Source organism: Passer domesticus, chromosome 2, assembly GCF_036417665.1.
Source record: "Passer domesticus isolate bPasDom1 chromosome 2, bPasDom1.hap1, whole genome shotgun sequence".
Lineage (NCBI taxonomy): Eukaryota > Metazoa > Chordata > Aves > Passeriformes > Passeridae > Passer > Passer domesticus.
The window spans coordinates 196,350-217,304 of record NC_087475.1 but is presented as its reverse complement, the minus strand read 5'-3'; the positions used below and the strand labels follow the sequence as shown (position 1 = coordinate 217,304).

The 20,955-nt window shown below is 67.7% G+C and overlaps 3 protein-coding genes across 6 annotated transcripts; 1 reads left to right on the top strand and 2 right to left on the bottom strand.

Annotated features, from left to right (window-relative positions):
* Positions 1-1,572: 1,572 nt before the first annotated feature.
* TRIM3 (tripartite motif containing 3) lies at positions 1,573-11,395 on the bottom strand. 2 transcript variants are annotated; one of them, XM_064404884.1, is made up of 12 exons: positions 11,144-11,395; positions 10,116-10,257; positions 7,781-8,015; positions 7,245-7,405; positions 6,804-6,984; positions 5,742-6,465; positions 5,431-5,534; positions 5,014-5,181; positions 4,768-4,936; positions 4,024-4,094; positions 3,780-3,920; positions 1,573-2,210 (listed from the first exon to the last, which is right to left on the bottom strand). In XM_064404884.1, the coding sequence occupies exons 2-12, from the start codon at positions 10,241-10,243 to the stop codon at positions 2,058-2,060; spliced, it is 2,235 nt and encodes a 744-aa protein (XP_064260954.1). In that variant the 5' UTR covers positions 10,244-10,257; positions 11,144-11,395; the 3' UTR covers positions 1,573-2,057. The 2 variants fall into 2 exon arrangements, with proteins under 2 accessions (XP_064260954.1, XP_064260961.1); XM_064404891.1 differs by lacking the exon at positions 11,144-11,395 and adding an exon at positions 10,891-10,974.
* Positions 11,396-14,540: 3,145 nt separating this feature from the next.
* ARFIP2 (ADP ribosylation factor interacting protein 2) lies at positions 14,541-19,856 on the bottom strand. Of its 3 annotated transcripts, none has more exons than XM_064404868.1 (8): positions 19,725-19,856; positions 18,913-19,020; positions 18,723-18,831; positions 17,202-17,317; positions 16,874-17,095; positions 16,352-16,509; positions 16,104-16,278; positions 14,541-15,769 (listed from the first exon to the last, which is right to left on the bottom strand). In XM_064404868.1, exons 2-8 carry the CDS (start codon positions 19,009-19,011, stop codon positions 15,614-15,616), a joined length of 1,035 nt encoding a protein of 344 aa, XP_064260938.1. In that variant the 5' UTR covers positions 19,012-19,020; positions 19,725-19,856; the 3' UTR covers positions 14,541-15,613. The 3 variants fall into 3 exon arrangements, with proteins under 3 accessions (XP_064260938.1, XP_064260942.1, XP_064260943.1); XM_064404872.1 differs by lacking the exon at positions 19,725-19,856 and adding an exon at positions 19,577-19,601; XM_064404873.1 differs by lacking the exon at positions 19,725-19,856 and adding an exon at positions 17,799-17,909.
* On the top strand, positions 19,766-20,710 carry TIMM10B (translocase of inner mitochondrial membrane 10B). Its single transcript, XM_064404877.1, has 3 exons — positions 19,766-19,918; positions 20,077-20,172; positions 20,241-20,710. Exons 1-3 carry the CDS (start codon positions 19,880-19,882, stop codon positions 20,445-20,447), a joined length of 342 nt encoding a protein of 113 aa, XP_064260947.1. The 5' UTR covers positions 19,766-19,879; the 3' UTR covers positions 20,448-20,710.
* The last annotated feature ends 245 nt before the right edge of the window (positions 20,711-20,955 follow it).

Here is a 20,955-nt window from a genome sequence, read left to right as displayed (position 1 = left end):
TTTCCGTGAGGAAATTCCTCCTGATGCCCAACCTGAGCCTCCCCAAGCGCCGCTTGCGGCCGTTCCCTCTTGTCCTGTCTCTTGTTTCCCCCTGAGCCCCCTTTGCTCCAGGCTCAGCCCCTTCCCAGCTCCCTCAGCCCCTGCTGGGCTGCAGCCCCTTCCCAGCTCCGTTCCCTGCCCTGGACACGCTCCAGCCCCTCCAGGGCTCTCCTGCAGGAGCAGAACTGGGCACAGCCCTCGAGGTGTCACACAGTGCCAGCACAGGGGACAGTCCCTGCCCTGGCACAGCCCAGCTGCCACCAGCCCCTTGCCCACCTGGCACCCCTGGGCTCACACCCAGCGCTGTCACAGCCCCCCCAGGGCCATCCCCAGCCCCTCTGCCCTGGGGTGTGGCAGGGCTTTTGGGGGCCCGAGCAGAAGAGCCAGCGCTTGCCCTTGCTGACCCTCACACTGCTGGCCTTGGCCCATCAGTCCGGCCTGGCCAGACCCTCTGGGATCCTTCCTGCCCTGGCAGAGCCACATCCCAACCACCCGTGTGTGCTCCGTGGGCTCACTGAGGACACACTCCATGGGGATCACTGACAGCCCTGTGGGACAGCGCTGGCCCCGGGGAGCCCAGCAGTGCCTGGCCCCCGATGTGGCCCCACTGCCACCCCTCCCTGGGCCTGGCCCTCCTCCCAACAAGGAGCAGCTGTCCCAGCCGGGCTGCAGGTGCTCCGTGGGATGCCAGGGAGATGAGACGGTGCCACGGGCTCTGCTGAGCCCCAGGCAGGCACACCCACCAGGTCCTGCAGCCACCAGGTCACCCTGCCCCAGCAGGAGAGCGAGTGGGTGAGGCAGGAGCTGCCTTTCCCAAGCCCCAGCCGGACCTGATCCCCTGCTTGTCCTGCCCGTGCTCTGGTGATCTGTTCTAGGGCCTCCCCAGCACCAGGAACGGGCGTGCACTGCCCTGGGTCCTCCCTCCAGCCCTGCTTGGGAACAGGGTCACTCTGGGGCCTGGGAGCCCCGGGTCAGGGCTGGTGGGGGATGATGAGCAGGGTCTGGGTGAGCTCTGCTGCCTCCAGGAGCCCCCAGCATGGCCAGAGCTGGCGAGGACCGGGCGGAGCAGCTCCGTGACCCCTCCACGGCCCCTGTGGTATCCCCGGGGGTCACTGGCCCCAGGGACCTGCGGGGTCTGAGTGGCTCAGCAGGGCACTGACTGCTTTCTCCTGGGTACATGGACCAGTTCCTACTCCTGGTACAGACCAGTCTGACCCAGTCTCCATGCCAGCATAGCCCAGTCTGACTGAGTACAAGTACAGACCAGTGCAACCCAAACCCTGCTGCCAGCACAGACTAGTCTGGCCCAATAGAGATCAGTCTAACCCTGTCCCCACTGCCAGTCTGTCCCTGTCCCTGCAGATGGGTCAGTGCTGGCAGAACGCCCAGGCCAGGCAGGCGCCCGTGGTGCCACTGAGCTCCAGGCACCGTGCCTGGCCCTGCTGGCCTGGCACTGCCTGGCAGGGCCCCAGGCCACGGGGCTGTAGGGCAGGCTGTGAGAAGGACAGGCAGGGCTATGGGGCAGCACGGGGCCAGGGTACTTCCAGAATACTTTATTTTGTACATACAGTTTTGTCAGCGTGCGGCAGCTGCCCCACAACCCCCGGAGCCCCCCAGAGCTGTGGAGCAGCAGTGCAGTGGGGCAGCAGGCACACACAGTCACCCCACAGCTGGGGAGGGGAGCTGGGGAGGGGGGGCAGCCCTCAAGGGGCACGGGGCTCTGGACTGGCCACCCCACAGCCCCCCACAAGCCCTTCCAGCGGCTCCCTCTGCCCTCACACCCCCCACGCCTTGGGAACCCTGTCAGCAGGGGCAGTGGGATGCTGGCCCTGCCGTGGGTGAGGGGCCAGACCGTGACCCCCAGGCAGCCCCCACCCCGCGGGACCCATCCTCACCCCCCAGGCCCGGCTGCCCCTGGGATAAAGTGCACATGAAGCCAGGCTGGCGCGTGGGGGGCGGCGAGGCCGCGGGGCAGCCGTGGCTCCCTGCCGCCGCAGCCCGCCCGCCGTGCCTGCCCATCACTGCAGGTAGCGATAGGCCTTGAAGCAGTGGTTGCCCGAGTCGGCCACGACAACGTGGCCGTCGGAGGTGAGGGCCAGCCCCTGCGGGCCGTACAGCGGGTCAGCCGCCGTGTTGATGTAGGACAGGAACGAGCCCGCGCTGTCAAACACCTGCAGGGGGTGCACACAGCTGTGCCCAGTGGCCCAGGGACCCCCAGCCCCGATGGCCCCCCGACCTGCAGGATGCACTCCCTGTGGGGACATGTGGCCAAGATCCCCCCCAGGCCCTAGACCCCCATGGACCATTCCCAGTTGACCAGAGACCCTTCTTTGTGGCTCCCAGTTGACTCCAGTTGCTCCCAGTTGTCCCTAGACCCCTGCAGTTGGCTGCAGACCTGCACAGACTCTTCCCCGTTCCCCAGATCCTCTCCAGTTGCTCTCACTTAAACCGAGCCGTGTCCTGGTTCCCTGCAGGTGCCCCACAGCACACACGTGGGATGGGGAGGGGGCAGCGCTGAGCCCCCTTGGGCTGCAGTGGGGGGATGTGTGCAGGTACAGGTGTGCAGGCACAGGTGTCCGTGTGTCCGTGTGGCACAGGTGTCTGTGCAGCACAGGTTTGTCTGTGCAAGCACAGGTGTCTGTGCAGACACAGGTGTCTGTGTGTCCGTGTGGGCACAGGTGTGCAGGCACAGGTGTGTGTGCAGGCACAGGCACAGGCACAGGTGTCCGTGCAGGCACAGGTGTGTGTGCAGGCACAGGCACAGGTGTCCGTGCAGGCACAGGTGTGTGTGCAGGCACAGGCACAGGCACAGGTGTCCGTGCAGGCACAGGTGTGTGTGCAGGCACAGGTGTCTGTGTGTCCGTGTGGGCACAGGTGTGTGTGCAGGCACAGGCACAGGTGTCCGTGCAGGCACAGGTGTGTGTGCAGGCACAGGCACAGGCACAGGTGTCCGTGCAGGCACAGGTGTGTGTGCAGGCACAGGCACAGGTGTCCGTGCAGGCACAGGTGTGTGTGCAGGCACAGGCACAGGCACAGGTGTCCGTGCAGGCACAGGTGTGTGTGCAGGCACAGCTGTCTGTGTGTCCGTGTGGGCACAGGTGCGTGTGCAGGCACAGGCACAGGTGTCAGTGTGGGCACAGGTGTCCGTGCAGGTACAGGCACAGGAACAGGTGTCCATGTGGGCACAGGTGTGTGTGCAGGCACAGGTGTCTGTGTGTCCATGCGGCACAGCTGTCTGTGCAGGCACAGGTGTCGGTGTGGGCACAGGTGTGTGTGCAGGCACAGGCACAGGTGTCGGTGTGGGCACAGGTGTGTGTGCAGGCACAGGCACAGGTGTCAGTGTGGGCACAGGTGTCCGTGCAGGTACAGGCACAGGAACAGGTGTCCATGTGGGCACAGGTGTGTGTGCAGGCACAGGTGTCTGTGTGTCCGTGCGGCACAGCTGTCTGTGCAGGCACAGCTGTCGGTGTGGGCACAGGTGTGTGTGCAGGCACAGGCACAGGCACAGGTGTCCGTGTGGGCACAGTTGTGTGTGCAGGCACAGGTGTCTGTGTGTCCGTGCGGCACAGCTGTCTGTGCAGGCACAGCTGTCGGTGTGGGCACAGGTGTGCAGGTACAGGTGTGTGTGGGTCCATGCAGGCACAGGTGTGTGTGCAGGCACAGGTGTCGGTGTGGGCACAGGTGCGTGTGCAGGCACAGGCACAGGCACAGGTGTCCACCCAGGGGGCACAGCGCGGTACCTGGATGCGGCTGTTGCCCCAGTCAGCCACGATGATGTTGCCGTTGCTGTCCACGGCCACCCCGGTGGGCGCGTTGAACTGCCCGTTGCCCTCCCCGTGCGACCCGAACTTGAACAGGAACTCGCCCTCAGCGTTGTACACCTGGTGGGCACAGGGACAACACGTGGCAGTCTGGGGGGTCACTGCAGCCCCCAGCCCTGAGAGCACCAGGGGGCTCTCAGCACCTGCCTGTGGCTGCGCTCACCTTCACAGAGTGGTTGTGGAAGTCGGTCACCACAATCTCGTTCTTGTTGTTGACAGCCACAAAATGGGGTCCTGAGGAGACAAAGGAAACTTAGCCCAAAAGGGGCACGGGGAACTCATCCCCAGGACTGGGGGGCTCAGCCCTGAGGGGAATGGCAGGGTTCAGCCCTGGCCCCATGGCAGGACCAGGATGGACCCAGAGCCCTGAGGTATGGACAGAGCCCCCAGGATGGAGCCACTGCCAGAATCTGAGCCCAGGACCTCAGCCCAGAACTGAACACAGAACCCAGGCCCACAATCTGTATCCACAACCAAAACCAGTGCCCCAGTCTAGGACACACAGCTCAGAACCCAGACCAAAACCCAGAACCTGGAACCATATCCCACCCTGGGAACCAGAACCAAACCCTGAACTCAGAGCCTGGGATCTCAGTCCCCAACCAGAATCCAGAGACAGTACCCAGAACTGGATCACCAGCCCAGAGGCCTGAACCTGGTGCTGGGCCTAGAACCAGATCCTGGCCCCCTGTCCAGCCCCCGAACTCAAACCAGAGCTCAGAACAAGTCCTGAGCCCAGAACCTGAACCCACAGCCCAGAACCGTTTCCAGAAATCCAGTCTAGAACTGCAGCCTGGACCTGTGCCCCAGGGGTCCCAGTGCCACCAGCTGCCCCAGCACTGTGGGGCACGCAGTCCTGCCTGCCCTGCTCCCTGGGGAGCCCACAGCTGGGGGGTCCCAGGGATACCTGCGAACTGGCGCTCAGCGGTGCCGCGGGAGCCAAAGCGTGCCACCAGCTTCCCGTTGGGCTGGAAGATGAAGACGCAGCAAGCCTTGTTGTCCACCACGATGATGTGCCCGTTGCGATCCACGGCGACGCCCTTGGGGCCCATCAGCCGCCCCGCGCCCAGCTTTGTCTGGGGGGACACACAGTCAGGGTGGGCGGTGCCACGGACCCCCACCCCTCAGACCCTGCAGCCCTGCCTCCCCTCACCTTGAACTTGCCCTCAGGTGAGAACACGCTGACCCAGCGGTTGTCGTAGTCGGCCACAATGATGTCACCGTTGGTGTCCACCGAGACGCCCGTGGGGCGCTGGAGCTGCCCTGGGGAACGCCCCCGCACCCCGAAACGCAGCCGGAACTGCCCCTCATTACTGAACACCTGGGAAGGCAGCAGGTCAGGGGAACCAGGGGAACACCCCCACAGCCTGAAATGCAGCCAAAACTGCCCCTCATTGGAGAACCACTGTGGGGGCCGGGGGGAGCAGGGGGAGTCAGTGGGGTCCTGTGACAGTTCGGGGATCCCGGGAGGGGCCGTACCTGCACACATTGGCTACTGCTGATGGGTCAGTGGGGTCATGGGGATTCAGGGTTACCCGGGGGGGTCAGTGGGGGTCCCAGGGGTCCATACCTGCACGCACTGGTTGTTGCTGTCGGCCACGACGATGCGGCCGGCGCTGGATGTGGAGATCCCCTGCAGGTTGGTGAACTCGCCCTTCTCCCGACCACGGCTGCCTGCAGGCACCAGTCAGGGGGGCACGTGGGGCCCCAGGAGATCACTCACCACCCTGGTAAACCCCTGCCACCCCCTGGGGCCCTCCACCACCACCCCAGGGAGCCGTGAGGAGCCCAGAGAGACCCCACCATCCTGGGGAGCCCTAACGAACCCCCCCATCATCCCAAGACACCCCCAGTGCCCAGGACCCCCAGCGCCCCGCTCACCGACGCGGAAGATGAGCTCGTCCTCGATGGGGTTCTCCTTGCGCTTGGCGCTGCCGTACATGCTGGCGGGGCGGCGCAGCGCCTTCTGCCGCACGTGCCCCCCGCCCGGGGACTTGACGCGGCGCTTGGCCTCCTCGGGGGACGGGGGCACGTCGCTGGGGCGCAGGGCGCGCGCGCGGAACGGGGAGCCGCGCACGGGCTGCCCGTACAGCAGGATGGACAGCACGAAGTCACCCTCGGTGCGCGGCGTGTACACCAGCTCGTAGGTGCCGTTGCGGTTGTCCTGCACCTCGGCCTCGGCCGCGGCGCCGTCGGGGCCGGTCACGGCGAAGCGCAGGCGGGCGCCGCCGCTGCGCACCAGCGCCCCGTCCTTGTCCTTGGTGGTGACGCTGAGCGAGCAGGGCTGCCCCACCACGGCCTGGCGCAGCCCCTCGCCCGTGGCCACCGTGGTGTGCGCCGTGGCGCTGGTGGTCAGCAGCGCGCCCAGGTTCTGGATGGAGCGGCGCAGCCCCTCGGGCTCGGCGTGGAACTCGAGCTGCGCGTTCTCCTGCGGGTGCTCGGGGAAGGGCCGCGCCGCCAGCTCCCGCAGCCGCTCGCCCATCTGCTTCTGCACCAGCAGCACCTCCGTGGCCGAGCCGTGGTGCAGCGCCTGCTCTGTGAACGCGCAGCTGCTCAGGATGCTCTCCTGGCCCTGCCGCAGCACCTCCAGCTGTGCCTCCAGCACCTGTGCGACCGGGACATCACCTGTGGCACCAGGAGGAACCCTGGTGCCAACACCCACACTTGAACCACATCCTGGCCCTGCTGCAGCACCTCCAGCTGTGCCTGCATGCATCCTGTGGGATGGCACATCTCTGTGGTGTCCGTGTGGGACCCCCACACCCAGCACCCCTAACCAACACTCCACCTGCACCGCAGCCGTGGCCACAACCCCAGCGCTGGTGCTGCATCAGGACCCCAACTGTTGCACCGGCTGGGCCACTGGCACTGGGCTATGGCTGGGGTACCCACTCACCCTCCCAGGAAGGGCTGGCGAAGGGCACAGCTCCCCAGGTGTGTTACCTGCTGCTTGGCAGCACAGGTGGCCTCCAGGTCGCGCAGCAGCACCTCCCGCCGCTGCCGCAGTGCTGCCTCCAGCTCCTCGAAGCTGCTCCCGATCTCTGCCTCGGCCTCAGCCCGGCGCTGCCCCAGCTGCCGGCTGATCTCGGCTACCAGCCCCACAGCTGCCGCCAGCTGTGGGAGCCTGGGGAGACACGGGGACCCCCTGAAGTCCCAAACCCCCACCAACCCCACCTGAACCCTGAAGTGCCCCACAGCACCCTCATCCAGCTGTGGTATCCTGCAGAAGGAGGACACGGGCACTCCCTGAACCCTCACACCCCACGGTACCCACGACGCCCTCAGCCACCCCTCTCCCTGCACCGTGTGTGGGTGGCACCAAGCTGGCGCTGCAACCGGTGGGAGTGGGGCCACGGGGAGCCCCAGAAAGCCCTGCCCCCGTACCTGGCACGCACAGCGTCGAGCTGGTGCTGCAGGGCTGCCTTGTGCTGCTCCAGCACGTCACGCAGCGGCACGGTGCGGTGGTCCCGGTGCTCGCGCCGCTCCCCCTCCGTGCACTCCCGGCACATGGCCGTCTCGCAGGGCTCGCAGTAGAACTCCATCACCTGCCACAGCTGCGCTCACCTGCTGCCCCACACCTCGGCCCACAGGACCCTGCAGCCCGCCCCAAATCACCTCCTGAGCCCACACAGCCTCTCCCAGACTCCCTGGACCACTGCAGCCTCCCCAGACCCTCTCTGGACCCTTTCCCCAAGGCCTGCAGCCCCCCCGACCCCCCTGACCCTCACAGAGCTCCTTAGCCCTCCCGGATCCCAGCCCTCCTAAAGCCTTTCCTGCTCCTGCAGCTCCCCAGTGCCCCGAGTCACATCAGCCCCTGGGACCCCTCCAGACACCTGCAGCCCCCCCGGTCCCTGCAGCCACTCCCGAAGACCCTGAGCCCCTGCAGCCCCCCAGCCCGCCCCCAGCCCCTCGGCCCCCACCTTTCCCTCGTGGTTCGGGCAGCAGAGCGGCTGCCCGGTGGCGGCGCCCAGGGGGGGCAGGGGTGCAGGGGGGGCCCCGCGGGGGTCGGGGTCCCGCTGCAGCACCTCCATCAGGTTGGTGATGAAGAAGTTGTTGGGCAGCGCCGGGACCCCCCGCTCGGGCAGGATCGAGGTCTGGCGGCACACGGGGCACGACAGGGACAGGCTCTGGGCCGGAATGTAGTTCTGCAGACACCTGGGGTCACAGGGGTCACGGGGGTCACGGGGGTCACAGGTCACACAGGGCATGACAGGGACAGACTGGGCCAGGACGTGGAGGGGGCAGGGACAGGAGTGGGGGCTGTGGGGGCACATGGGTCCAGATATAGGGACAACAAGGGGATGGGGGACAAGACCAGCTGGGGATGGGGGATGTGGGATGGTGGTGGGGGCAGAACAGGGGGATGAAGGGACAGATGGATGGACAGGGAGACAGGGGAACAGACAGGCAGGTTGATGGGGGACAGAAGGGGGAACATGCCACCCAGGGTTGGGGGCAGGTAGAGTGGGATGGACAGATGAAGACGAGGGTCAGGGTGCAGGACAAGGGCACGCAGACAGGCCTGGGGACAGGCAGTGCCACAGGGACAGACGGATGGACGGGGGCTGCACACAGTGACACTGGGACAGGGGCAGCAGGATGGACAGACAGGGCACTGAGGAACACAGGGAGAGGGGGGCAGCACGACAGACCGAAGGGTTGGGGTGCAGGCAGAGAGCAGGGGGAGAGATGGACAGACAGACATGGGGGCTGTGTGGGGGAACTCCAGGGTGTGAGAACAGGGTGGGAGGGACAGACTAACCAGGGGACAGATGGACAAGATGGCAGGGCTGCAGTGTCACACTGGGGTGCAGGAGGAGGACAGACGGACAGTCACATGGCGGGGCTGTGAAGTGTCACACGAGGATGGGAGACACAGATGGACAGACAGACAGGAGGGCTATGTGGTGTCACACCAGGTGGGGGAGCGGCAGGGGAGCAGGCAGCCAGACAGATGGACAGGATGGACACAGGGCAGCAGTGCCAGTGCCCCTGGGGAGGTGGGTGGATGGATGGATGGATGGATGGATGGATGGATGGATGGATGGATGGATGGATGGATGGAGCAGGACCAGAGGGCTCTGGGAGCACAGAGAGAGGGGGCCATCAGCAACAAGACACCCCCACTCGGGGACCCAGCCAGGGTGCCCCCAGCACCCACACTCGGGGGCTCAGGGCTGCGCAGCCCTCACAGGGAAGTGGGGTGTGCAGGGCAGGGGGTCCCAGCCCCACCTCGGGGGGCACAGGGAGCCTGGAGCCCATCTCTGGGGAGGGTTAGGGACTGCAGGGGGGCTGGCTCACCACCAGCAGGGGCTGGGGGGGCTCTGCTCACACTGAGGGTTTAGGGGGTGCAGGAGGGCTGCAGTGGGGCACACTGGGGGTGCAGCCAGTAGTGCTGGGGTACAGGCTCAGGGACACGGGGATGCAGCAGGGCAGAGGGGGGCTGGGTGCACTGGGGGGCAGAGGGGATGGACGCTGTAGGAGCAGAGCAGGCTGGGGGGTGCAGTAAGGACAGGGGGTGCATTTGGAGGGCTGCAGTGGCAGGGCTGCAGCCAGGACTCAGTGGGGTGCAGGGGGCCCAGGGCACAGTGGGGATGTGCTGGGATGGCTGCTGGCGGGGTGCAGAGGGCACAGGAGGGGTGCAGGGGTGCTCAGAGACAGGGTGGGGACGGAGGGTGGGTGCCAGGGCACAGAGGGTATGCCGCGGGTGCAGTGGGGTGCAGGGAGGAAGTGTAATGAGGGGTCCCTCTCACAGAAGGTATGCAGGCAGGGATTGGGTTCAGGGGGCGCAGGGGGGGCTCGGAAGGGGTTCAGGGAGGACTCAGGAGGGGTTTGGGGGGGCTCAGGAGAGGTTCAGGGGGGGCTCAGGAGAGGTTCAGGGGGGGCTCAGGAGGGGTGCAGGGGGGGCTCAGGAGGGGTGCAGGGGGGGCTCAGGAGAGGTTCAGGGGGGGCTCAGGAGAGGTTCAGGGGGGCTCAGGAGAGGTTCAGGGGGGCTCAGGAGGGGTTCAGAGGGGGTTCAGGAGGGGTGCAGGGGGGGTGCAGGGGGGCTCGGGAGGGGTGCAGGGGGGGTGCAGGGGGGCTCAGGAGGGGTTCAGAGGGGGTTCAGGGGGGCTCAGGAGGGGTGCAGGGGGGGCTCAGGAGAGGTTCAGGGGCTCAGGAGGGGTGCAGGGGGTCCCATCTCTCACAGAAAGCGTGCAGGCAGGGATGGGGTTTGGGAGGATGCAGGGGGCTCAGGGTGGGCTCGGGAGGTCCCACCTCTCGCAGAAGGTGTGCAGGCAGGGCAGCACCTTGGGGTTGCAGTAGCGGTCGAGGCAGATGCTGCAGATCAGGAACTGCTGGTCAATCTGCCGCACCACCGGGCTGGCGGGCTCGTGGCGGGCCATGGTGGCTCCTCAGCCTGGGAGGCACGCCACAGTGAGGGGCAGGCACCCGCAGCAGCCCACGGGGCTGCCCGGCACCCGCGGCCGCTCCCAGCCCCAACCCACGGCGCCACACAGCCCCCACCCGCCCCACAGGCTCGTGCTGGGTCCTGGCAGAGCCTCAGCCTGAGGACGGGGGGAATTTAAATGCCTGGGAGGCGCTGCATGGCATCCCACAGCCCACCACTGGACCCGCAGTGCCCCACAGCGCCCTGCCCACCCCACACAGGGCCATAACGGGCACCCACCCTGTGCCAGCAGGGCTCAGCACCCCGGGGCGCCCACAGCACCCTCCCCACGGCATCCCGCAGCCCCCGGCCCCGCAGACACCCCGTAGGGCACACACGGCCCCACCGTGCCCGTGACACCCCCGGCCACGGCACCGCCGTGTCCCCCGCACTGCCGGCCCCACCTGCCGTGCCCCTCGGAGCCCCCCGCCCGCCACGGCACCGGCCCACCCGCGGCAGGGCAGCCCCGCACCCGCCCTGCGGCCCCGCGGGCACGCCCCGCCGCCACCGCCCTCCCCGAGCCCCGGCTCCGAGCCACCCGTCCCCGGACACGCCTCGCGCCCTGCCGTGCGCCCCGCTGGCCCCACAGCCCCCGTGCCCCACCGCGGTCCGCGCCCGCCCCGGCCGCGCTCCCGGCGCTGCGGCGGCTCCAGGCCGCGGCCCCGCCCCGGCCGCCATTGTGCGGCGCCGCCCCCCCCGCGGCACCGGGAGGCGGCGGGGCCCGGGGGTCCCGCGGCCCGGGGCCCTGCCCGCGCCGGCCCGGCCCCCGCCCCGCGCAGCCCCGGCCCCGCCGCAGCCCCCGCCCGGCCCGGCCCGGCCCGGCCCGGCCCGGCCCGGCCCGGCCCGCCGCACTCACCCCCCCCGCTGCCCCCTCCTCGCTCCCGCGCGCGCCGCGGGACCCCACGGCGCATCCTCGGCCCCGGCCCGGGATGCGACAGGGAGGCGGCCGGGCCGGCCCGCACCACGCGCGCTCCGCGGGGGGAGGCGGAACGCGCCACCGCCGCCCCGTCCCGCGGAACCCGCCCCCGAGCACGGCCCGCTCGCGGCGGCCGGGCGCCGCCGCAGGACGCGCTGCCGCCCCCGGCTGCGGGGCTCTTGGGGAGGGCGCGGTGGGAAAGTGTGCGCAGTGAGCCCTCAGCCCCCCCTCCAGCGTCAGTGGTCTCGCCTGGGCTGTGGCTCTGCAGCTGGGGGGGGCGCCGCGCATCCAGGGGTACCCGGCTGTTGCCACGGCAACCACATCCCGACCCGAATCTGGGGGGGCTGACCCCGAACTGGAGAGGAACAGGGCTGGGGAATGTGGGCATGCACTGGTGGGCAGAGGGTTACCGAGCGTGGGGTGACGGGCGGTATAAATTGGGAAGGAGGAAGGATATAGGAGGGGGATAAAGGGGGAATAACGGGAAGGTCAAGGCAAACAGGTGGATATAAAGGGGCGCGAAGGGGATGCACAGGTAAAAACAGGGGTTATAGAGGGGTGGTATAAGGGAGGTGCAGGTGGGGTACAAAGGGGTTTATAAAGGGGGGGATAGGAGTAAAACCAGAGCCCAGCAGGCCTGCCCAGCCCCTCAGTTTGCAGGGAACCCACACATCTTCCCACCTGCCAGCTGCCACAGCTCCTCCTCCGCGTGGGACCCCCCCTCATCACCATCACCCCCCTCAGCTGGTGCCCCCCACCGCCAGGGCAGGGGCCCCACCCCGTTCAGGACGTGGCACCGAGCCCACCTGCTGCAGCTTCCCGGGAATTCCAGCAGCTCCTGCCTGCCTCCTTCGGGTGAGATGGGGGGGCAGCTCTTGGACCGGGCAGCCTGGCAGAGCTGGAGCTCCAGGGATGCAGAGGAGGTGCCCCTATCCCCAGCCAGGCCACTGCTGGAGAGGGCCATGGGGGATGATGGCCACAGGGACAGGAAGGTGCTGACCCAGCCCAGCACATCTGGGGACCTGTCAGCTGCAGGATGGAGCCAGAGCTCTGCCATGAACCATCCCCCAATAAATCTGTTCCAATCAACATGGGGGGGCCCAGCATGGTCCCCTGACCCTCCGCCCTGGCCTCAGTGTCTGGATGGTTCCACAGCCAGGCCAGACCTGGTTGTGCAGCCATCGCAGTGCCCCCGGAGCAAGGATGACGATGAGGGTGATAGGGAGCTCCTGCCCTGGGACACGGGACCCACCCCAGGGCCTTCACTCCCAGCCAGGCACCCCCAGAAGGCGCTGAGGCTCAGCGCGTCCCACGGGCACCACAGCACAGCGGGCACGAGGGGCTGGGACCCCTGCAGCACAGGAGGAGCACGTGGGCTGCCCTCCACCAAGGACCTCCTCTGGCCCTCCACCCTCACCTCCAGTGGCTCCTCCTCCCCGCAGAGACCCCCGTTCCTTCCCCAGCATCCCACAGGACCCAGTGGATGGGCCTGGGGGCACAGAGCAGGTGCCTGGGAACAGCCCTCATCCCTTGGGCGGCAGACCCACCTGACCCCAGCAGCTCAGCATGGCCAGGGATCGATCCATCCATCATCCATCCATCCATCCATCCATCCATCCATCCATCCATCCATCATCCATCCATCCATCCATCCATCCATCATCCATCCATCCATCCATCATCCATCCATCCATCATCCATCCATCATCCATCCATCCATCATCCATCCATCATCCATCCATCCCTCATCCATCCATCCATCCATCCATCATCCATCCATCATCCATCCATCCATCATCCATCCATCCATCCATCCATCCATCATCCATCCATCCATCATCCATCCATCCATCCATCATCCATCCATCATCATCCATCCATCATCATCCATCATCCATCCATCCATCCATCCATCCATCATCCATCCATCCATCATCCATCCATCCATCATCCATCCATCCATCATCCATCCATCATCCATCCATCCATCCATCATCCATCCATCATCCATCCATCCATCATCCATCCATCCATCATCCATCATCCATCCATCATCCATCCATCATCCATCCATCCATCATCCATCCATCCATCCATCCATCATCCATCCATCCATCATCCATCCATCCATCATCCATCCATCATCCATCCATCCATCATCCATCCATCCATCATCCATCCATCATCCATCCATCCATCCATCATCCATCCATCCATCATCCATCCATCATCCATCCATCCATCCATCATCCATCCATCATCCATCATCCATCCATCCATCATCCATCCATCCATCCATCATCCATCCATCCATCCATCCATCCATCATCCATCCATCATCCATCCATCCATCCATCATCCATCCATCCATCATCCATCCATCCATCCATCATCCATCATCCATCCATCCATCATCCATCCATCATCCATCATCCATCCATCCATCCATCCATCCATCCATCCATCCATCCATCCATCCATCATCCATCCATCCATCCATCCATCCATCCATCATCCATCCATCCATCCATCATCCATGGATCCATCCATCATCCATCCATCCATCCATCCATCCATCCATCCATCCATCCATCATCCATCCATCCATCCATCCATCCATCCCTCATCCATCCATCATCCATCCATCCATCCATCCATCCATCCATCCATCCATCCATCCATCCATCCATCCATCCATCCATCCATCCATCCCTCCCCATATCTGGGGAGTGGCAGGGCCCCATGGGAGGGTTTCAGTGTTCCAGGGCAGAGGGTGTCCAGGAGGAAGGTTCAGGGGTGTTGGGAATCTTCTGAAGGCAGCGTCCCAGGGGCCAGTGAGAGTCCTGGGGGGTGTCCAGGAGCCCAGGGGAGCAGCAACCAGAGTAGGAATAGGTTGGAGGGTGATGGAGGAGGGCACTGGCCCCAGTGCCTGGCCTGGGGAAGGGGAATCTATCCGGTGTGATTCCCGAGCTCTCAGTGCCACCAGTGGGACAGTGGTGATGGTGCCAGGAGCCCCAGGCCGATTCCACCCAGCTTCCCCCTGCGGTGCCCCCCATCCTGTCCCCACTTACTCCCACCTGTCCTGGCTCATGCTGGAGCAAGGGTGGCTCCCCTCGCCAGACACAAGTGAGCAGGGCCCCCCAAGCCCCCCAGAGCCGTCTCTCCCGTGCTCCAGCTCATTCCCCTTCCGAGCCTGGGGCCCCCACAGGCACCAGCCAGCCCCCCTTGCCCTAGGGCTCCATCAGAGTCCTCACCGCAGTGTGCCCCCGTCTGCCCCCCACCCTGGCAGCCCCAGCCCGCGGGGTGCAGCCCCTCCTTGCCCCACTGCAGCTCAGCACACACTGATCTGTCCATTTATTCGGGGTTTCACAGAAGTCAGGGGTTGGGGGGTCAGACCGTCACCAGGGCGGGGCAGGGGAAGTCGGATCCCGACATTAAATTATCAGTTAAATTAATGAGCAAGAAAAACCAACAGTTTTGTCTCAGGAGAAAGTGCCCAAGTGCGGGGTAGGCGGGGGGCCCCTCACGGGGTGGGGGTGGACCCTGGCCGGGACCCCAGCCCCCGTGTGCAGCACAGGTGCCCCAGGCCCGGGACACGCCAGTGCCCGCACACGGACATGCATGGACACGCGTGCACCCCGTGCCTCCACTGACGTTTGGTCCCTGCTTGGAGCCCCCCGTCCTCTCCCAGGGTTCCAGGGGACCTGTGCCTGGCCAGCGACTCCCCCCTGCCACTAGCAGCAGGGCACAGGGACCCCTCACAGCCCAGCCCAGGATGCCACAGCCCCGGGGAAGCAGGGGGGTCTTTGGGGAGTGCAGCCCCCTGTGAATCAGGAGTGCATGAGCGGCCAGGCTGGAAACACCTGTGACCAGCCTGGAGGGGGCCAGGGTGTCCCTGGCACTGGCGGGCAGAGCAGGAGCCCCCCTGGGTGCCAGGTACAGCAGGGAGGCCCCACAGCCCCTCCCCGACACAGGGGGGCCCGGCTGTTCCAGTGCTGCCCCACCCAGCTCCCCTGTGCCACAGGGCAGGGCGCTCCCTGGGTGGAGGCTGGCAGTGGGCCTGGAAGGGGTGCACCCTCATCCTGCCTGGGGAGGCAGAGGGGGGACAGTGGAAGGTCCTGGCTCACCCCAAGGTGAGCGGGGTGTCTGGGGGCAGCAGCCCAGCGAGCCCCCTCAGGAGTGTCAGGGGCAGGGGGGCTCCAGCTGTCTGCTGTGTGGGGTCTGTGCTGAGGAGCTGCTGCGCCCTGCCCTGAGGAGGGGCTGTGGGATGAGGGGGGACCCAGCCCACCGGCAGCTCCCCACACCTGGTGGCCCCCCCCATCCAAGAGCAGGCCTGGGCTGTGGCCCCCACGAGCCCCCGGCCACAACTGAGGTCCATGTGTGCTCCTCCATCCAGGGGGCACAGGGGGCTCACTGCTCCTCCAGCCAGGAGGGCTTCTCGGCGCCGGGGGTCTTCAGCTTGATGTTGAACTGCTTGAGGGTCTGCTCAAGCTGCTGCTGGTTCCCAGCAAAGTACGCAGAGATGGCGTTGTGGAACAGCAGCAGTTGCTTGTGCATCACCTTGATCTGAGGAGGGAGGGGATCATGACTGGGGGGGCCTGAGCCCACCCCGGCAGCAGAGGAAAGGGGTTGGAAAGCCCTCTGAGACACCCCCGAGTGCCACCGCTCCCCCCCTGCACTGCCCGTTCCACCCAATTCGTGTCCCTGAGTGACAAATTCATCATGGCTGTGAAATCCCTGCAGGGACCCCATCCCTGTGCCTCCTATCCCTGCACTTCCCCCCATCCCTATCCCAACCCCCCCATCTCATGTGCTCCACTTCTGCATGCCCCACCTCTGTCTCGCATCTCCCATTCCTGTGCCCCCCATCCCCCCCCACACCTCCCATCCCTGCACCCACCTTGTTCTCCTCCAAGAATTTGAGCTTGATGGCCACGTCTGCGCGCAGCTTCTCGTACTTGTCCTTGTGGCTCTGGAACTGGCTCTGGGCCGCGTCCAGGCGGCTGACGGCGCCGGCGTCGCGCGGGCCCATGCTCAGCTCCTCCAGGTCCGTGCGGTACGCGTCGTACTCCAACCTGCACAGCACCCCCAGCATCACTGACCCGCCCCAGAGCTCCCCGAGCCCTGAGCCCCGGCTCCCTGTCCCACCTGGCCGTCTCGTACTGCTTGACTGTCATGAGCGTGTCCTCCATGGTCTTGTTGACCAGCGTGTTGATGCTGGACACAAAGAAGTTGACGGCGCCCAGCAGCGTCTCCCCGTTCTTGCACAGCAGCTTCTGCGTCTCCGCGTTGTACCCAAACTCCTCCTGGGGACAGAGGGATGGGGACACGGGTGAGGGGCTGCAGATCACATCCCCACTCCCCTCCATCAAGGGTGCCTTCCTCAGGGGGGAAAAGCCCACTGAGACCACCCAGGCCAGCCATGAGGCAGCACCACCAAGCCCAGCACAACATCTGCTCTTGTGCAGATCGTGTTCCTGCCCTGGTGCCCAAGTGTGACTCCCCAAGTCCTGACCCCCACAACCCCAGTGTCAAGCCCCAGATACCCCTGCCCCCCCTCAGCCCTAGTGTCCAGGTGCCCCTCCAAGTCGTAGCACTCCCCATCCTCCCCCAGCCCTGGTGCCCAGGCGTCCCTGCCCTCACCCCAGTGTCCCCCTAGCGCAGGCACACCTGGAGCTCGGGGGATTTCTGGCTGAGGTCAGCAAAGGCGTCGCCCAGGGCGTGCTGGGTCTGTACGAGGCTGTAGAGGTGGGCCGTGAGGGCCCGTGCCAGGTGCAGCACGCTCTCGTACTTGCGCTTGGTCTCCCGCAGCAGCTCGATCTGCGTCTCCAGCTCCAGGTCCACCGTGCGCGAGCCCCGGCCGAAGCGCTCCGAGAGCAGCTGCTTGGTGCACTGCAGCAGGGGACACCGGGGCCCCCGGGCATCTGTCAGCCCCCCGAACCCCCCCCAGAGCAGCTGCTTTGGCAGGGGGGCAGGAAGGCTGCTGGTGTCCCCTCACCTTGTAGGTGTTGATCCCCCACTTCTTGACAATGTCAAACTTCTCAACGGCAATGCCACGCACGACCTCCTCTCCACCGGCTGGGGGTCCGGGGGGTGGTGGGTGCAGCCCGGGGCCTGGCACAGGGACAGGGATAGGAACCTGGCTCCAGCTCCAGGAGGGCAGCAGCCATGGGGACCGGGCAGCCCCAGAGCCCTTGTCCTGGAGCCGCTGTTTCCACAGCAGCATGCCCAGCTCTGGGCATACGCCCAGCACTGGATCAGACAGAATGTGGCGAGGACCCTGCTCCTGCCAGCCCCTGAGGGTCCCACACAGGGGCGCAGACCCCAGCCCAGCCTTATCTGCTTGCAGCAGGCCCTGCCCCATGCTGCTGACCACCCCCACCAGGCTGGACACAGGGGGAACACTGCCCAGCAGCACTGGGAGTCCCCCAGGTGGGCTCAGGGGCAGAGTGAGCCCCCCGGCCAGGACCCGCCTCTGAGCCCCGGGGCCCACCAGCGCTGTCTCTGTCCCAGCACAAGGATCAGCGCCGGGCTCTGGCCAGGACAGGGGGCTCTCACCCAGGTCCCTCGGGCACCCGGGGCGGGGGCGCAGTACCTGCGGGGGGCGCGGCCGGCCGGGCCATCCTGCGGGCAGCGGGCGCGCTCGGGGGCACCGATGCTCCTCGGGGGGGGTGAGGGTGGACAAGAGAGCCTGGAAACGGGGGGGCTGCGGGGGCCGAGCGGGGGCAGGGCAGGGGACAGTGGGGCAGCCAGGGCAGAGGGGACGGGGGTGAGGGACAGGGACGAGTGCGCGGGCGGGCGGCAGCGGGAGAGCGACGGCAGAGGTGAGCCTTGGAGCCCAGAGACGCGGCTGCAGCCACACAGACCGATCCCCCAGCCCAGGAACCCCCCAGCTCTGGCCCCGAGGGCTGGGCAGGCCTGGTGTCACGGGGACGCCGGGACACAGGGACACACGGCCAGCAGCAGCACACACACGTGCACTCGCCCTCTCTGCCCATACGGACCCTCCTCAAGCCCTGGGGGGACCCTCAGGGAGAGGTCTGCATGGAACAAGGACAGTGGTGCCGGGTGTCCCAGGTGCAGAGCCCAGGCACCCTGCTGTGGCCAGTCTGACTGGGACAGCAAGAAGGGGTCAGTGGGGTGCGGGCTCCCTGCCCGCCCCCCATCCCCAGCACACTCCAGAGCTGCCACTGCACGGGGACCAGGACAGACCTCACATCCTCCACCAGAGCAGGGGCTCAGAATGCCACGGGGATGGAAATTCCCAGCAGAGACCCCACCCTGTGACAGGGGAGCAGCCCAGCCCAGGGAGAGCAGCTGGGGCAGCAGCCCCTGCTCTGCCTCAGTAATAGCCCACACGCTGCCCTGCACAGACCCCCAGCCCACCCAGGAGACACCTCGGCTAGGAACAACCCAGGACAGCCAGGGCACAGCCTTGTGCCAGAACTCGGGGCACTGAGGGCAGCTGAGCCCCTCAGCCCCACAACAACCCCCCTGCCTGCCCAGCCAGCCCCGGTACCTTTGATGGTGCCCGTGGGGATGATGCCCTCGGCTGTGCCCCCGTAGCCGCCCGACACGATGCTGGTCTCGTTCAGGTTGGGTCCCGACACCATCACCTGCTGCAGGTCCTGGGGGCACAGGAGCACAAATGAAGAGACAGCACAGCCCTGGGTCAGCCCCAAACACCCCCGGGCTTCCCGCCCCCGGACCTGCTCCAGGCCGTCGTCCTCGGGCAGGCTGCTGGTGTCCCCGTTGCTGCTGATGGGGATCTCCATGGTGGCTGCCTTGCTCAGGATCCCGTCCGACATCCTCAGGGCCTGCAGGGACACGGACGTGCTGCCGGCGCCGAGCAGACGCTGCCCCCGGTGCAGGGCCTCCCGCAGCCCCCGCCCAGCCCGGCCCGGCCCTCTCGGACACCCTGGCTCGCAGAACGGAGCCGCAGGTGGCACACGCCCGAGGCGCCGACCCCACCGCGGCTCCCACACCGTCCCGCCCGGGACTCCCGGGCTCCCCCGGCCGCGCTCCGCGCTCCCTCTCACAAACCCCGCCGGGGATCCCCGCCGGCCTTGCCCCGGGACAGCGGCGCCCGGCACGGCCCCGGCAGCCACGTCCGCAGCAGAGCGGGGGGGCCCGCTGCGCCCGGACCGGTCGGGGCACATTCCACAGCAGGCGGGGCCGGGGCGGGCTCCGAGAGCCCGTTACCCGTGACCGCCCCCTCCCCGCGGGACAGGCCCGGCCCAGGCCGAGCCCTGCGGGCAGAGGCCGTCACCCCCGCGCCATCCTCGCCGCAGAGCGGCCCCGCAGCCTCCGGGGGCAGCGTCGGCACGGAGCGCTCCGCAGCCACGCACGGCACGGCCCCGGGTCGGGACCGACCTCGGCGGGAGCCCCCGGTGGCCGCTCCTGCCGGACCCGGCCCTGCGGGCGGCGGCGGCCCCGGCCCCGCTGCCGGGGCTCTGCAGCCGGGCCCCGGCGGCCCCGCGGCCGCTCACCCCGTGCGGCCTCCGGCCCGGCCCGGCCCCACCTGCGCCCCGGCCCCGCCGGGCCCCCCCGCGCCGCTCCCGCTCCGCTCGCCCGGACGCGCCGGAAGTGCCGTCAGGGGCCCGGAAGTGGCGTCATCGCTGAGCCCGGCGGAGGTGACGTGCCGGGACGGAGGGAGCGGGCCCGGCCCGGGCCGGGATGGACCCGGCGGCCGAGCACCGGCAGCAGCTCCGCAGCGTGAGCGCCGGGCCGGGGCGGGCAGCGGCGCGTCCCGGGGGGGGCGGAGGACCGGCGGGGTCCGGGGGTGCGGGGCGGGCCGGGGCACGCCGGGAGGCGCGGTGGGTCTGGGGGGCCCGGCCCGGCTCCGCCCGGCGTGACCCGCGCCCGCTCCCCAGCTGCGGGACTTCCTGCTGGTCTACAACCGCATGACCGAGCTCTGCTTCCGCCACTGCGTCTGCAACCTCAACTACCGGCTGCTGACGGGCCGCGAGGTGAGCGCGGCCCGGGGCCGCGGCCGGGCCCGCGGGCCGGGCGGGCCCTGACCCCCTGTCCCCCGCAGGAGTCGTGCCTGGACAGCTGCGCCGCCAGGCTGGTCCGCGCCAACCACCGCCTGATGGGCGCCTACGTGGGGCTGGTGCCGGCGCTGCTGCAGCGGCGCGCCGCCGAGCACGGGGCTGCGGCGGGGCCGCCCGCGCTGCCGGCCTCCGCTGAGCCGGCCCCGGGCCCCGCGGCGCCCTCGGAGGGCGCTCCCGCTGCCGGCACGTAGCGGCAGCCGGCCGCAGCTCCCCGCGGCCGTCGGACGCCCCTGGCAGCAGCCCGGCCCCGTGGCAGCCGGAGCGGCTGCACCCCTGCTGCCCGGAGCCCCGGGCTGCAGCAGCGTTGCACCGGGCCCCGGGAGCCCCCAGCAGCGGCTGCGCTGGGCCGGGCACCAGGGCTGGGGCACAGGAACCGGGGCAGGGCCCCCAGCCCTCCTGGTTGTGCATTTCTGGGAAGTGGAGTGCGAGTACCAATAAAACATCTTCACAGGAACGCTCAGTGTGACACGTGGGGAGGCACCAGAACCCTGGCCTGGGGTCCCTGTTGGGTGTGCTGGAGGGAGACCAGGGCACAACTGGGGATCCAGGGAATTGCACTTAAATGTGAGACAGATGTCTCCCTTTAGGAGCCCCGTGACCACCTGAACGTTCTCAGCAGAGCTGGCTGGTGCAGAGCAGGCTCTCAGACAGGGCAGGCGATGCCAGTGCTGCCAGGCCCGTGCCCCCAGCTGAGGGCAC